The 17,224-nt window shown below is 47.0% G+C and overlaps 1 protein-coding gene across 2 annotated transcripts in view; it reads left to right on the top strand.

Moving 5' to 3' along the window:
• SRGAP3 (SLIT-ROBO Rho GTPase activating protein 3) overlaps positions 1-17,224 on the top strand; it is a 244,554-nt gene that overhangs the window by 153,171 nt on the left and 74,159 nt on the right. For both annotated transcript variants that reach the window (XM_065933246.1, XM_065933247.1), the window contains exon 4: positions 8,542-8,604. In XM_065933246.1, the coding sequence (XP_065789318.1) occupies positions 8,542-8,604 (63 nt within the window). The remainder of the gene's footprint in view (positions 1-8,541; positions 8,605-17,224) is intronic.

Below are 17,224 nucleotides of genomic sequence, written 5' to 3' on the forward strand. Positions count from 1 at the left end.
ATGGAGCTCCTTTTCTATGCCAGTCTTTGTTTTCAGTACTCTGGGAAGCCAGAGTCCCAGCCTCTAAGGGGCTTACACTCTCTCTACTTGGTTGGAAAGTGGTTCTTTTGCAGAAACTGTTTGAAAACTGGTGTTTGGTAGAGGGTTTTCAGAAAACTGTCTCTCCCCATGGTCATTTTGGTGTCTTTATGCTAAAATAAGCACAGAATGCATCAGTATTCTTTCACATGAGCCAAGGTGGAAATTCACGAGATTCTATAAGCTGGAAAACTCCACAGGTAGATCTTATCTTAGCATCACAAGATCAGGACACAAATACTGTTGTCAAGACCCCAACTATCCTTGTGGTGGGCAGCCCAAGACCCCTGATGTCCTAGCTTAGCAACCCCAGAGGAGAGAGGATCTGAGAATATGGTTCTTAGAAAACTTCAGGGAAGATTTTCAACAGCTCAGCCTGAAATATGTTTCCATCTCTGACCCAGTCACCAGACACAAGGCGCCAGAGCACCTGGTCAGCCCGGGTCCCATGCCGGATGGACCATCTGGCATGACAAGGCAAGCGGCAGTCAGTCCCACCCATGTCTCATCTTTTGTTATCAGAACAAGGAGGAAGAAGAAGCCAGAGATGATCAGCATGGCTGACTTAGCCCTAACAGGGCAGGTGGGCCAAGGAGTACCAAGCCAAGGAGAACTTGAGCTGCCTGCAAGTGAGGGCAAGGACCAGGGATACAGATTTTTGCACAAGTGGTGAGAGTGTGCACATGATGGGCAGGTGGAGTCCAGAGGGCATGCCTTCCTTTGCAGCCTGGACTCATCTCTATGACAGCATTGCTGTGGCTTCTCTTCACCTGTGTGCCCGCATCTCGTCTAGGTGCTGGGGAAACAGGCCACAGAAAGTCCTTACGAGTGCCAGCTTTGGGGTTAGACCAACCAAAACCTGAGTCTGGCTCTGCCCCTTTCTAGCTGTATAGCCTGGGGCAAGTTGCTTAACTCGTTTGAGCCGCCAGCCCTCATCTGCCACGTAGGTATAATAGTACCTGCCTTAAAGGTTTCCATTAGATAACGTATGGAGGTGACTTTGGATGGTGTTTACCGATGTAATGTACTCCAGAAATGCTGGCTATGGCTGATGGAACGGGAACCAGGTCTCACTCAGCTTTCAGTCTTTAGTGCCTTGTAGAGGCTGGTGTCTAGTAGGCCATTCAACAAATGCTGAAGCTGTGGTACATATACACCATGGAATATTACTCAGCCATTAAAAAGAATTCATTTGAATCAGTTCTAATGAGATGGATGAAACTGGAGTCCATTATACAGAGTGAAGTAAGCCAGAAAGATAAAGACCATTATAGTATACTAACACGTATATATGGAATTTAGAAAGATGGTAATGATAGCCCTATATGCAAAACAGAAAAAGAGACACAGATGTGCAGAACAGACTTTTGAACTCTGTGGGAGAAGGCGAGGGTGGGATGTTTTGAGAGAACAGCATTGAAACATGTATATTATCTAGGGTGAAACGAATCACCAACCCAGGTTGGGTGCATGAGACAAGTGCTCGGGCCTGGTGCACTGGGAAGATCCAGAGGAATGGGGTAGAGAGGGAGGTGGGAGGGGGGATCGGGATGGGGAATACATGTAAAACCATGGCTGATTCATGTCAATGTATGAGAAAAACCACTACAATATTGTAAATTAATTAGCCTCCAACTAATAAAAATAAATAAATAAATAAATAAATAAAATGTTAATCTAAAAAAACAAAAAAACAAAACAAAACAAAAAAAACCTGAAGCCAGGTGAGGACCTGGCCACAGAGCTCCAGGAAACAGTAGTGCAAGCAGGAAGATGGGTTCAAGGGTGTGGGATTCTACAAAGGCAGTGGTGTCAGGGTCCACAGGGGAGTCAGGAGGTTCATTCTCAGGAAGCAGACTCTTCAGCAGCTCTCAGAGTTGGGGTCATGAGAGGGGCACTTGTGTAAAGATCCTCTCACAGGTTCAGATTCGGCAGCTCTGGGATGGCTGTCTGGATGAGCACCAGGAGGATACAGACAGTCACCCCAGGGAGACCCCACTGGTTTCTCAATAAAATTGAGAAACTCAGTAAACCCCATTGAGTTTATACTCAAATGGACAAATGAATGGAGATGCTGTGGCCAACCGGAGAGCACGACCCATCCAGAGGGGCCCCTGTTCTCCAATTTGGGGAGCTCAGCCTCTCTGGATCTTTTAATTTTGCAAGAGAAGCTGAAAATCTGGACATGGAAGGAGAATTTTTTATTTTTAAATGCTGGGAAGAGTCAGATTTTTTGAACACTCTGAATGGCCAAATAAAACACATCTGTAGGCCAGAGAGGCTGCCACTTGGAGCCCTTGGGCAGCGGGTTCCACCCAGGGTGATTTTGTCCCCCCGGGAACATTTGACAATGTCTGGAGATAATTTCTGTTGCTGCATCTCGGGATTGGGGTAGAGGGTGCTTATGGCATCTAGAGATTAGAGGCCAGGAAAGCTGCTAAGCATCTTATAATTAAGCCCAGGACAGCTCCCTAACCCCCTTCAGAGTTATCTGGTACTGAGGGAAGTTTAACTGTCCTTAGCCATGGGCAAAAAAAGAGGCAGGGCCGGGGCCACCTGCCACCTGATTTTATAGACATTGGGGTCAAAGAGACAGGGCTCTGTCTTTCCAACCCCAAGGAACCAGGGCTGCTGTGGTTGAACCCTCCTTGGCACAGTATAATCATATTTTATAGTCTGCACACTTCCTGTGCATGAAGGAAGCAACCGACCACCCCAGCCTCTATAAGCATGAAAGTCAAGCAAGAAATGTGGACAGAGAGTGTGAATACACTGCCCCTTGGGTCCCCAAGGGCTGGGTGTGATGTTTGCTGGGGATGATCAGGGTTTTGGCCTCCTGTTCATAATGGAATGTTTGGTTTGGGTTCCTCATTCAGTAGTTTCTGGAACAGTAGTTGAGACTATTTCCTTTCCCAACAAAACCCAACCATAAAAAATAAAATGCCTTTAGTCCTTCACAGTTCAGTAACTGTTGGCTGAGCACTCACTGTGGCCAGTCCCACCCAGGCTGGTGCTGATGGGGAGAGAGCAGAGACTCAGGCAGTTTCCCTGTGGAAACTTACGGCCTCCATCCAGCCCACCCTCCATCTACCCAGAGCTTCACCTTCTTGAAAGAGCACAGACTGCTTATTAGACGCTCCTGCTCACAAACCTGCAGAGGCTCCCAGATCCACTTTGTCAGCCTCTGTGATCTGGCCCAGCCTCCATGTCAAGCATGTCTTCTGTTCTTCTGTTGTTATGCTTCTGTCTTTGCAAACCATACTTTCTCCCGATCCTGGGGAGCATGCCTTTGCTCAGGCTGTGGCCCTTGCCTAGAATGCCATTTCTGGCCGCCCATGCAAGGTGAGGTGGTCCCTCCAGGCTCTTTATCCCCTCATCCCATATCACCTCTTTCACTCTTTTGCAGCCTTTTCTACATCATGCCATTTTGGTTCTTGATCCTTGATTCCACCAAACTGGGAAGAGTTGATAAAAAATTCAGTTTTGAATTCCCTTTCCTGGGCAACCTCCTCACGTTGCCCCTGGCATCCAGTGGGTATTGATTCAGTCTGTAACGTGATTTCCCGAGCTCTTCACCTGTGTCTGGTATGATACCAGTGCTGCCATATGCATCATCTCTTTCCAGCCTCACAAGAACTTCATGACACCCATGGCATCATTCCATGTTTATGCATAGGGAGACTAAGGCTTAGAGGAATTGTCACTACATTCATTCATAGGTTCATTCAGCAAGCGTATTTAATGAGCACCCACTGGGTGACAGGCTCTGTGGCATCGCGGGAAGAGTGGGAAAGTGAGACACTGCAAGCTGGGTACCGGGAAACTGACTCTGAGGCCTAAATTTAACAGCAGAATGATTAGGGAGATACTTGGGATCCACCCCTAGGGAGGGTGGAGGAGGGAGCAGAGTGAAGTCAAGCTGTGATGCAGGCAGTCTTACTCAAGGCCTTAGCTGGCCCTACAAGGAGTTCTAAAGATAGAACGACCCTTTAAAGCTGTCCAGGTTGAGACAGGAGAGACTGGTTTCTACGCCCCATATCTTTGGATGAGGCATCAGTCTTTGAAGGGTTTGTCACCATGCCCTCTGATGCCATCACTAAAGTATGCTCTCAGCTGGGGGCTGTCTGCTGTCAGCGGTCCCAGTGACAAGGGGATCTGAGCATCTACCATCAGAGAGAAAGTCTCTTTGACCCCATGGGGTTTACCTTCAAATGGGGAATACAAGTGACAAATGCATAAACAAGTAGACAAGCAAGATCATTATACTTCCCATTATAAGCACAAAGAAGAGCAGTAACAGGCACTCCTTTTACAGGCGAGGAAGCAGAGGTGCTGAGAGGTTAAATGGTTTCTAACGTCCTGTCTCCAATCCCCATCACTCTGGCTCTGAATTTGAGCCCTCTCCACCTAGTAACTAGACTTCCCAGGTGGCATTAAAGGTCCTGTCTGCCGGTGCAGGAGATGCAAGTTTGATCCCTGGGTCGGGAAGATCCCTTGGAGTAGGTCATGGCAACCCAATCCAGTGTTCTTGTCTGGGAAATCCCATGAACAGAGGAGCCTGGCGGGCTATGATCCACGGAGTCGCAAAGAGTCAGACACAGCTGAAGCGACTTAGCATACAAGCACACCACCCTGTGCTAGTCACATAGAGCCTTTAAAGTCAAGCTAAAGAGCTGGGTCTTGATCCTGTAGGCGTTGAGGCAACTCTGGAGGAACACAGTAAGATACTTTTCTAGGAAATGACACTGGGATGGCCATGAGGAATCGGGGACTAGAGTCAGGACTTTGTTGAGGGGCAGCTTTAGGAGTCTGGGCCTTGAAGTGATGCCATTGTCTGCTCTGGTACTGGTGATGGAAAATGTAGGTTGCTTTGGGCTGCATGGGACCAAAAATCCAGCTTTTAAATAACTTAACTAGTAAAGCCACAAAAGTAGAAGTTCTGCCAGAGACAGCCTGAGGGTTCAGTTTAACTAGTTTCTTGGGAGGTCATTAGGTTTTAGGTTTTCATTCTGCCACCCAAAGCTGCTTCCTCTCCTGGTCCTAAGAGGTCTATTGATAGCCACTGAGGCTCCAGGCATTTTTGCTACCACTCAGTAGAAGAGCTGAAACCTTCCCCTCAACCTTTTCAGTCCTCTTCCATGCAGTAGTCACATACTCACCCCTGGACTAACAACACATACAGAATGCACCATCTTGAGTCGGGATGGGGCTGGCTATGTCCTTGAAAGACCTTGGTTGGAGAGGTGAACACAGGGCCAAATTCATGGCTCTGTTAGGAAGCAGGAAAGGCAAGAACGAATGCTGGGGAGGGAGCCGGCATTGTCTGCTGCAGAGAACAAAGTACCAGGCAGTTTGACGGTAGGATGCAGTGACAAGTTGAATTGAGGATGGAGGAATTTTTTAAAAGTGTCAAAGATAGCTCCAAATTTCCAGTCGCCATGTCTAGGAAGATATTATCCCATTGACTGGACCTGAGGAGATGGAGGAAACGTCACACATTTTCTTTTGGATAATTTGAATTTGATGTGATGAGGGGATCATCCAAATGATACTATTTTGCAATAGCTGAAGATAGTGTCTTTGGGGTTGTGCAGACGGAGCCCAAGAGAGGGCCGTTGAGGTGATGACATGACTGCCAATCACCGAGAAGTGGGAGCTGAAGTCAGCAGTGCGTGGGAAGCTGGCTGGGGCAGAGCTGAGAAGGCCAGACTCTTCCCAATAGAGCTGCTTCTAGAAATTTATCTGGCAAGGGTCCCTGCCCATGTGCACAGTGACAGAGGACAGAGATGTTCACCACATCCTTGTTTGGAATATTAAGAGACTCAAAACAACCTGCTGGTTAATTAGTTATGACATATCTGGTGTATGGAACCCCAAGCAGCTATTATTAATAGAAAAGGAGAATGCAAGAGCTACGTGGCCTGTCCAAGAAAAAAAAAATCTGTCAGATATATTGTTTGGTGGAAAAAAGCAAGATGCAAAGGCTTGTGTGGATTACTTTCATTTATATTAAATAAAGAACATATGCTATCCAGCTCTATGTGTGTATATTCATATTCTGTTTCTAGAAGGCATCAGAAGAAAACTTTAATAGTAGGTGCTTCTGAGTGGGGTTCTGGGAACTCAGGAGACCTACTTTTCACTTTTTACTTTGCTGGCTGTTAAGAGTTTCTTTAACCGTGTGCACTGGTTACCTAGCAAAAAAGTTATATCATAAAAATAAATACATAAGAAACAAAGTCTTGAGTGTCTGAGACGTTGGCCAGACCAAGAGGAGGTCACTGAGGGGTGTCAGAGAGTCTGAAGCAAACGTCAGGGGGAGGGGCTGCAGGAGAAACTGAGGCAGCTGTTGAGACTCAGGAAGAGTGGAAGGAGATGGGAACGGCTTGTTGGGTACCTCTGTAGATGCCCATGATGTGACAGAAGGTTCCCTGGGAGCTCTACACAGACAATTCTGCTGAGACAGTCCTGAGCTTCTGCGTTGGGTCCGCTTGCTTTAGTCAGCAGAGCTGGAGGGAGGTCTAAACAGATCTCTGGAATTGCCCCAGAGCTCTTGTTGTCTGTTAGGAAATCTGACACCTGTAGGGGCTGCCTTCAGAGAGGTGATTCTTGGCCCTGCCAGGCCTAGAAGCTGAGGGGAATGAGATGGGCCTGAAGCAGAGCCCAGGAAGGCATGATGTCTGGTGCTAAACCTTTCTAGTGACCCCAGAGTCCAGGGCTCTGATCTGTGCAGGAACTAGAGGAAGGCTGACCGTGCTGGGGGCCGAGGGAGCCGAGAGAAAGGACAGGAGGGCTCTGCTCTCCTGGGGCAGAGCTACCTTTGTCAGTATGGAAGCCTCACATGATGGCCTGGGCGAACAGGGAGAGCATTTTCTCTCCCCTAAAATCATAATGACAATGCAGTCATCCAGCAATATGGGGAGTTTGGTTCCAGGACCATCAACACCACCACGCCCCGCTCTCCCCCCGTCAGGTGGATACCAAAATCCAAAGATGCTCTAGATCTTTGTATAGAATGGCATAGTATCTGCATATAAAGATGTACATTCTCTAAATCATATACTTTAAATCATCTCTAGATTACTTATAATACCTAGTACAATGTAAATACCATGCTAATAGTTATAAATTCTATGTGAATAGAATTATGTGTAAATAACTGGCAGTACAAGGCAAACCGAAACTTTGCTTTTTGGAACTCTCTAGGTTTTTTTTCCCCAAATATTTTTAATTCACAGTTGGTTGAATCCTTGGATGCAGAACACTTGGCTGACTGTAATAATAATAATAATAATAATAATAATAATACACAAAATAACAGAATCCTGGACTCTTCAGGCTGAAGAGGACCTGGAAATTATTTGTTCATTGTTCTTTGACTTGTGTCTCTCAATATATTAAATATATATGTCACCTGTGGTTTGGGTTGAGGTCAACTACATGTGCATCCTATATGCCACACACCTTAGAGGCAAACCGAAACTTTGCTTTTTGGAACTCTCTAGGTTTTTTTTCCCCAAATATTTTTAATTCACAGTTGGTTGAATCCTTGGATGCAGAACACTTGGCTGACTGTAATAATAATAATAATAATAATAATAATAATACACAAAATAACAGAATCCTGGACTCTTCAGGCTGAAGAGGACCTGGAAATTAATTGTTCATTGTTCTTTGACTTGTGTCTCTCAATATATTAAATATATATGTCACCTGTGGTTTGGGTTGAGGTCAACTACATGTGCATCCTTTATGCCACACACCTTAGAAAGTTCATACACATGAGGGGATGAAAGCCTCTGAAAAGTTCTACAGTAAGAAAACCTGTCTCATTTTGTTCAAGCAACTTTTAAAAGTTTATATGTATATATCCATCTATATATATATATCTTATAGATTCAATAACTTCAGTTCCAAGGCCATGGGGCCAGACAGTGATGCAGCCAGGCTAGAACCCATATGCCCTGCCTCATGCTCCAGTGGACTCTCTATTTACTTGAGCTGTTCACTGAATTGAAAGGCTAGATGATTATTTGTTAAACTGGGTTCTTTGGAAGCCCAGTCTCATGAGATGTTAAGGAATGCTGAGCTAGGGACACGCATTCTGACCACATCAGGTTAGGATACCCAGGATTACAGAAAGATGAACAGGTTGATTGGCTGTGGGGCTCCTCAGAATTTTTAGTATGATGTCCCTGTGAATCACCAAGGTAGGGAGGTGATATATAGAGTTCCCCAGCTTACATGGTCCAGGAATTCCTGTTGTAAGGAGTCTCTCTCTGTGGATTTGTTTCATGGAGATGAGTTGAAGAATTCAGATCTGGGTCAGTGAGGTTTATGTGGATTTCTGTACCCTTTCTCACATGACCCCAAGCATTGCTGCGCTTTCTGTGTTGAAAAGGAAGTTGGTCAGTGCAGCCAGCACCCTTCTGCCCGTTTGACATTTGTTCTTCCATGTTACAGAGCAAGGAGATTGGCCTGCAGATGCATGAGGAGCTACTGAAGGTCACCAACGAGCTCTACACAGTAAGTCTTATCCCGGGTTCCGCTACTGTTTGGGATCGAGCCCCCTTTGCTTCCATGCCCAGCACTGGAGGGAGGCTGGCCAGCAGTCTGGGTAACCCTGGGCCCTTTTGCTCTGTCCTTTGCCTGAGTGACAGCAGGATTATCAGGGTGGGAGATAATGGCTCACAGCCCCAGCTTCTGTTTCAGAATATCTGGGGAGGGGCCCTGGGCACTTTTTGTTTGTAAAAGTTCATAGGGATTCAGATTACCTGCCAGCCATGAGAACATGTTACCTTTCAAAGCAGAAGATGCCAAGCTGAGGTGGGGAGAGCCAGGCTCAGGTAGGACAGGCAGAGGCCGAGGCCCACTCCTTCCTGACTGTGGGATGTGGAGCTCATCTGGGTCTCCGTATTCTCATCTGCTAAATGAAGCACTATTCGGAGGCTCACATGAGGCTGGGGTGGGGTTGATAAGCATGCCTTGTCATCTCAGGGTCATAATGTAAAAATGTGCACAATTTGGTCCAGAGCAAACCTTGCTGCCTGCTTAGGCTTGAGATCTAACTGGTTTTGGGATGGGTGTTAGAATCCAGGAAGGTGAGGCAATGGGGAACACAAACATACTGGTTAATGGTGCTGGAAGTTACAGCATGTGCTTTGAGGAACCATGGGCTTCCTTGGGGAGGAATGAGAACCCCAGGGACAGCCCCAGGGGTGGGGAGGCCCAGCAGACAGAACCACAGGCCTTCCACCCCTGAGCCCGCCAGGCTGGAATCAGACTGTTATGTTTAAAGTATGTGGAGATTCCTTATCAAGTGTCTCATTGAAAGGGGAGGATTCTGAGGCTAAAATTATATTTGAAAATCCCTGGTATGAGAGGACCAAGAGCAGGCTGTGAGAAGGCCCCTCTCATTGATATTGTTATTCCTCAGTCCACATCCTGGGTGACCAGTAGCTGGTGGACCCCTCAAAGGGGCTAAGAGCCTTTGCCCAAGAGCCTGGACTTCAGGTAGGAAGTCCTGCCTCAGACTCTAACCAGCTATGAGACTTTGGGCCAGGCATTTCCTCTTCTGGGCCTCAGTCTCCCAATCAGAAAAATGGGGGTGAAACTTCCTAGTGGTTGGTCTACCAACGTCGAAACACATATTTCTATGATTCCAAGTTAAGGGAAAAAATTTGAGCCCTGACAGTTTTTAATTAGGTCATTGCTTTGGGTGAAAGGAGGCACTGCTGATGGAGAAAACATGACTTGACTTTGAGGCAGCTGGGATTGTGGGGAAGAGTCACCTCGTGGTTTATAGCACAGACTCTGGAGCCGGACACCTGGCTTCAAATCCAGCTGATAGACAGAAATAATAACGCCTGCCCCTTGTGAGAACAAAAGGGAAGATAAGTGAAGAACACCCAGGAGAAAGAGAACCCAGAGGCGCAGCGTGTCGGAGCCCACAGTTCTCTCAGACTGTCTCCACCTCCCTGGAGGGAGTGAGGGTGAGGCAGGCTGCGCGTTCCTGCAGTGGGGAAGCATGGGGACGAAGGGGCGGGACCGGAAACCAGATGAAATGTTTCTCTGCAGAGTGTTCGTTCTCCATCCAGGACCCTTTCCTGTTTCTCAGGCACTTCACGTCCACAGTGTTCCAGCACCTGGGTCTATGTTTGGGATCCTGGCTGGTCACACTCAGATCTGGAAGCTTTCCTCTGGGCTTCAGCTGGGCTCCCCTCCTGGGTGCTCTGTTCACCCCCAATGTCCCCACCTTGGCTCCTTCACCCCGTTACTCCCCCTGCCTACAGCTGCCCTCTTTCCTCTTACACTTTACTTCTGTCATACTCAGTGTTCAAACGCAGACCAAGCTCCACCACCTTAAGAAAGCCGTCACCTCAAATTCCTGCGGCTGTTTTAAAAAAAAACTCCGTGTGTTATCTTGAAGTTCTCTGCCCTGTCTCTTCAGTTGGCATATACACTCCCTGGTGTCAGATCTTGGTGAGAAGCACTACACTTGAGGCCCAAAGACTCAGATCGAGCCCGGCTGCTGTGTCTTGGGCAGGTTACTTCAGCTCTCAGTGAAACTCAGGTTGGCAATAAAAGCTTTCTCCAGTTTGTGGGCTGGATAGGGCAGGCAGTTGTTAGGGACCAAGAGGGTGATGCTGGTGCCTACACACGTGTGTCCCTGCTGGCCGTGGGGCAGGGTGGCTGGACAGAAGTGCATGCCCTTGGTATTAGACGAACAGGCCAGGTGGGCGGGTTGGTCCCTCTTTCCATCTCCCAGCTGCTTCTCGATGGCCTCAGAACTGGTGGGGAAGGAAGGGTCAGCCCCTCCCCACTCTCTCCTTTTGCCGCTTGCTGCAGAAAAGTGAGAACATAGCAGTGCCCATAGCATCCCCGCCCCATCAGGGCATTTGTTGTCTGTACTGAGTTTTCAGTAGTTGACCAGAAATTCACTTAAATTCAAATATTTGGGACTGCCTTCTATGGTCTTAGCACCACAGGAGGCAGAGCCGCAGGCTGTGAACATTTCAAGAGTTGGTCTTTGAAGTGTCTTGTACATCCCTGTTATTCCCAGGGTACTTATTGAGGGATGGAAGAAGGGATGTATGAATAAATGAAAGAGGCTGGTTTTGTCTGCAAGGAGTTTAGAACCTGCACAGGAGGATGAGAGTAAACTTGTGAACTGGTGATAGAGCGTGTGCTGGATGTCCGGACTCGGAGGGAGGGTGCCTGAACTGTGGGTCCCCGGGGGTGGCACCAGGTTCTCGGCAGTGGCCCCACTGCTGTCCCCGAGGGTGGTGCTGCCACCTAGAAGGCAGTCGGTACAGACTGGCTGAGTGAGGTAGTGAGGGGGAGTGTGGGCATTCCTGAGAGTCACTGAGGATTCAGAAGGTGAAGGGCTGGCTCCCAGTGGGTTACTGAAATCCAGGGTGAGTTCTGAGCCCAGTGACTTTGGATGGTAGGAATTAGTAAAGCAGAGGGGGAGAGAGGAAGAGAAAAGGAATTCTCAGGAGGGGAGACGACATAGGATCATAGCAGAGCAAACATTACAGGGGGAGGTGGGTTTGAATTTCTGCTGCACTACCTCCCAGTTCAGCCAAGTCAAATATCATCTTTGGACCTCATTTTCCTTATTGTCAAAACAAGGATAGTAATAACAACCATGGCCAGAATGTATTTCAAACTTTTAGATACTTTATATGTATCATTTAATTAACATACATTTTACAGATAAAGAAACTGAGTCACAAAGAAATAAAGCCTTGCTTAAGGCTTTATCAGTTATCAATGACTGTGTAACAAGTTATGTTAAAACTTGGTGTCTGAAAATGGCAACTATTTTATTTGCTCATGATTCTGTGGGTTGGTGATTTGGGCTGGGTTCCACTGGAGCCACTGATATGGCTACAATTTCCTGACCAAAAAAAAAAAAAAAAAGAGCTCCAAATGGGAAAACACTAGTGGAGTTTCAAGCCTTTGTGTCACATTCACTGACAGCTCATTGCCCAAATCAAGTCTCACAGCCAGTCCACAGCCAGCCAAGTCTCACAGTTGTAGGATGGAGAAGTGCCAGTGCAAAGTGATCTCCCTGAGCCCCTGGAGCCGCTGCTGTGGCCATCTTCATAAACAATCCACCGAAGCACCCCGCTACTGAGGGCACTCTGGACCCCAGTTACACGCTTTGTTATTGGGATTTCTTTCTGGTTACCATGCCTGGTTGTGCAAGCCTTTAGATGTTCCCTCCTCCCCCAGCCTGAGTCATGACCACAGGGACTAAAAAGGAAATGATTTTGAGAAAGGATTGTCCAGGAAGTCCCATGTTTTTTCTTGTAATGTTTTATAGAAGAAGTGGTAAGGGCATAATGATGCTAGAGATCAATGCTTAAGGTTGCCTATTTCCCACTTTAGGGAAAAGACTTGTCCCCATCTGGGATCAGGAAGGACACAGAGAAGACTGCAGGCCTGGACATTTTGTTAGTTCATTTGTTCATTGGTTCATTCATTCATTCACACTTGCCAAGGCTTCTTTCTGCCTAGTCCTCATCACCTTGCGGTGCCCTTCTTTCTAAAACATGGCAGGGCATGTGCACACACACATGCACATCCCACGTCACACCTCACCTCTTTTCCCCTAGACTGCCATCAGCCTGATGCAATATGGCTCTTGCTCATCATGTATTGGCCTGGGAGGAAAGAAGGGCAGAGGTCCAGAATGCGGGCCAGTGTGTCAGTCCTTTTGGAAGAAGCAAAGCCAGAACAAAACAGAAACAACACATTCTGTTTTTGTTGTTCAGCTAAAAATATCTTCAAATTTTCAATAGTTCTACATCACAAAATGCACCTGTTGTGCTTTGCACTAACAGACATTGTGGCGTCTGCCGCCTGGCCCCTTCTCTGGGCTCAGGAGCTCTGTTTGAGGCTTCCCCAGTCAGGGCTGCTGCGCCTGCCTTCCCAGCCCAGCACTGCTAGCAGGGCCCTGAGACTTGGTTCAGGGCAATGGGGAAGGGGCCTGAGGAGCATCCACACGAGCCCACTGCTGGCGACAGGTGGACACTGGTGGGAGTAACACAGATGGGCTCTACCTTTTACTTTCTCCATCTTTGATTTGATTTGCACTGGGCTTAGGCGTGTGAAATCAACTCTGGGCCCTCAGATAAATTTTTGCAGTGGCATCTCCCTGTCTCCCTATCGATGACCATTCTCAGGGATGCAACAGTAGAGAGCGCTTGAGACGGGATCCTGCAACCTGGGTTCTGGCCCCAGCTCCATGCCAGCCTCACTGTGTGTCTTTCTGGACTGACATCTGTCATCACTAAAGTATAACCACCGTGCTTTCATCATGCCATTGGGCCCTGTGCCGTTTACTTAATAGTTCTCTTTAAGTCAACTCTTAAAAAAAAAAAAAACCTCTCCCTGTTATAATTAATTTGTGGAGAAGCAGCCGTGTGTACTGGAAAGAATACAGGTTTTTAGAACCAAATGGACCTGGGTTACAGGCCCTGTCACTTGCCAAACCCTTTTGAGTCTCAGCCGCCTAGAATATGGGGATTCACTACCTCATCCTCTGGATTCCATGAGTGAGTGGCATAGAGCATAGCACAGTGCCTGGCAAATATCAGTGTTAAATCATTGTGTGTTTATGAAAGTGAAGCATAAATATTTTTCATTTTTTCTTCCCTCTCTCCTCCTGCCTACAGCACCACTAGGCTAGCTTGAGCTCAGAGAATATTTTGCCTAAAAAAGTTCAGCCACCTCCTGATTGCTCTCCCATCTCCCATCCTCCCTTCTTCCATACTTGAGCCAGAGAGGCCATTTGTAAAGAATTGTTGAATATTTAGAGACAGATAATGCATGCACTATGGAAAAAACCCCTGATAGTTAAGCAGTACAGAAAGGTACCAAGTGACAAGTGTGTCTCCTGTTCACTGCCTCTACCCCTCCTCCCATATATGCCCAGGTATTAGTCTCTAGTTCAGCGGGTGACTCCTCGGAGAGATATTTAATTCATTACCAACATACATGGACACGTGTGTCCTGCACAAGGGACAGCAGCTGGGCCTACTGTTCTGCATCTTGCTTTTATAGCTATGTTTTGGAGATTGTTTCATTTCACTAGTGGTTAGAGCCTCCCCTTTTACATGGTGCTTATCACATGCCAGAAATGGGTCTCCATGCCCAGCGTCTTAATTCTTTTCATCCTCAGTTCACTTTTGAGGTAGGCGGTGCTGTTATCACCTCATTTTGGAGACAAGCTGTATGAGGCACAGAGAGGCCAGGTAGCCAGCCCAAGGTCACCCAGTGGGGGAGTGGCAGCGCCTGCTCCAAGTCTACTCACAGAAGTTACTTACTAAATACATTCAACTCTTTATATAAACGCACATATATTTTAAAAAGTGGCAACCCACTCCAGTATTCTTGCCTGGAAAACTGCATGGACAGAGAAGCCTGGCAGGCTATAGTCCATGGGACCGCAAAGAGTTGGACATGCCTGAGCGCCTTTCACATGCGCGCACACACACACACACACACATATTTATTTTGGAAGGAAATGACACTTCACATTAGTGAATGAAAACAAACTGGCATAACAGGTTTCCATTAGCTAAATGGAGAAAAAATAATGTTAATTCTTTTAAAAAAACTTTTTATTTTATATTATAGTAAAGTGATCAGCAATGTAGAGATAGTTTCAGATGAACAACAAAGGGACTCAACCATACCTAAACATGTATCCATTCTTCCCCAAACTCCCCTCCCATCCAGGCTGCCACATAACAGTGAGCAGAATTCTCTGTGCTATTTAGTAGATCTTTGTTGATTATACATCTTAAATATAGCACTGTGTACATGTCCATCCCAAACTTCCTAACTATCCCTTCCAATATTAATTCTTGCTGCTGCCTTCAAGGCAGGCATTAAATATGAGAGCACCGAGCTGAGTTTTTCCCCTGAATATAATCAGGATTCCAAGAGAACTGAAAAGAGTTAATAACATGTCTGTAACACCTGAAATCACTTCTCTAACACAAGTAAGTGGTTCCTATTGCGCACTTCAATGGCTTCAACAATATGTGAACCATGAACTTCCAGATGTTCAAGCTGGTTTTAGAAAAGGCAGAGGAACAAGAGATCAAATTGCCAACATCCGCTGGATCATCGAAAAAACAAGAGAGTTCCAGAAAAACACCTATTTCTGCTTTATTGACTATGCCAAAGCCTTTGACTGTGTGGATCACAATAAACTGTGGAAAATTCTGAAAGAGATGGGAATACCAGACCACCTGACCTGCCTCTTGAGACATCTGTATGCAGGTCAGGAAGCAACAGTTAGAACTGGACATGGAACAACAGACTGGTTCCAAAAAGGAGTGTGTCAAGGCTATATATTGTCACCCTGCTAATTTAACTTATATGCAGAGTACATCATGAGAAACGCTGGACTGGATGAAGCACAAGCTGGAATCAAGATTACTGGGAGAAATATCAGTAACCTCAGATATGCAGATGACACCACCCTTATGGCAGAAAGTAAAGGTGAACTAAAAAGCCTCTTGATGAAAGTGAAAGAGGAGAGTGAAAAAGTTGGTGTTCTGCCCGTAGTCCGAGTCCCCGGTCGGGAAAGAAGTCTCCTCGAAACAATGCAACTCGCAATAGGGGAATTTATTACTGACTCGAGCCAGGGCCTCCCGCCCTCACCAGGTGTGTGAGGACGAAAGGCCCCGAGCCCCAGTTCTCTGAGTATTTATTAGGTCAAAATAAGCAGCAGGTAGTTGGCGCAATCGGATTGGTTACACAGTGGGTAGTTGGCGTAAGCGGATTGGTTACACAGTTGCAAGGTAATTTTTGTTGGCCCAGCGTGGGGCTTTCAGCTTTCCCCTGATAGGTTCCCTTTTTTCTGGCTAGGCATATGTTGATTGGCTGGCTCCAGGTAGCCTGATAATTATGTTACCCCGGGAAACCAGGCCTACTCCTAATCTAGGCTGCCTGCCATGGCGTTAGCCGTGACAGCCTCACAGTTGGCTTAAAGCTCAACATTCAGAAAACAAAGGTCATGGCATCTGGTTCCATCACTTCATGGCAAATAGATGGAGAAATAGTGGAAACAGTGTCAGACTTCATTTTTTGGGGCTCCAAAATCACTGCAGATGGTGACTGCAGCCATGAAATTAAAAGACACTTACTCCTTGGAAGGAAAGTTATGACCAACCTAGATAGCATGTTAAAAAGCAGAGACATTACTTTGCCAGCAAAGGTCCATCTAGTCAAGGCTATGGTTTTTCCAGTAGTCATGTATGGATGTGAGAGTCGGACTATAAAGAAAGCTGAGCGCCAAAGAATTGATGCTTTTGAACTGTGGTGTTGGAGAATACTCTTGAGGGTCACTTGGACTGCAGGGAGATCCAACAAGTCCATCCTAAAGGAGATCAGTCCTGGGTGTTCATTGGAAGGACTGATGTTGCAGCTGAAACTCCAGTACTTTGGCTACCTGATGTGAAGAACTGACTCATTTGAAAAGCCCCTGATGCTGGGAAAGATTAAAGGCAGGAGGAGAAGGGATTGACAGAGGATGAGATGGTTGGATGGCATCACTGACTCAATGGACATGAGTTTGAGTAAAGTCTGGGAGTTGGTGATGGACAGGGAAGCCTGGCATGCTGCAGTCCATGGGGTCACAAAGAGTCGGACATAACTGAGCGACTGAACTGAACTGAACTGAACTGAATTGCACACTTTGGGAAACCCTGATACAGTGCAAGTTAGCTGGGCCTTGGTCCTCGATTTCACATCTGCAGGATGAAGGCAGGAAGCTAGAGGAACTCTGAGGTTCCTCTCAGGCTTGTCTCTTCATGCTGCCCTGGGAGGGAGACCAGGGCACGGCTCCGATTGAGGGCAGGGCAGGCCCTGCTGGACTGTCACAGCCTGCTGGCCAGGCGTGTGCCCAGTGTCATCTAGGGCCAGCAGTGGTCCTTAGAAGAATGGGGGCAATAAGGTTTCCCTCTAGACAGCCGCCCCACCCTTCTCAGTTCTCCCATGGAGACATTCCTTCACACAGATGACGTTTACTGATGATCCGTGTGTCCAGAGGATGGGTCATGGCTTTGCCATGTGACAGGTGTCAGTGGGGATATGGACACAGTGTGAGCGGAGAAGAGATGGA

The sequence above is a fragment of the Muntiacus reevesi genome, chromosome 4, assembly GCF_963930625.1.
Source record: "Muntiacus reevesi chromosome 4, mMunRee1.1, whole genome shotgun sequence".
In the NCBI taxonomy this organism is placed as follows: domain Eukaryota; kingdom Metazoa; phylum Chordata; class Mammalia; order Artiodactyla; family Cervidae; genus Muntiacus; species Muntiacus reevesi.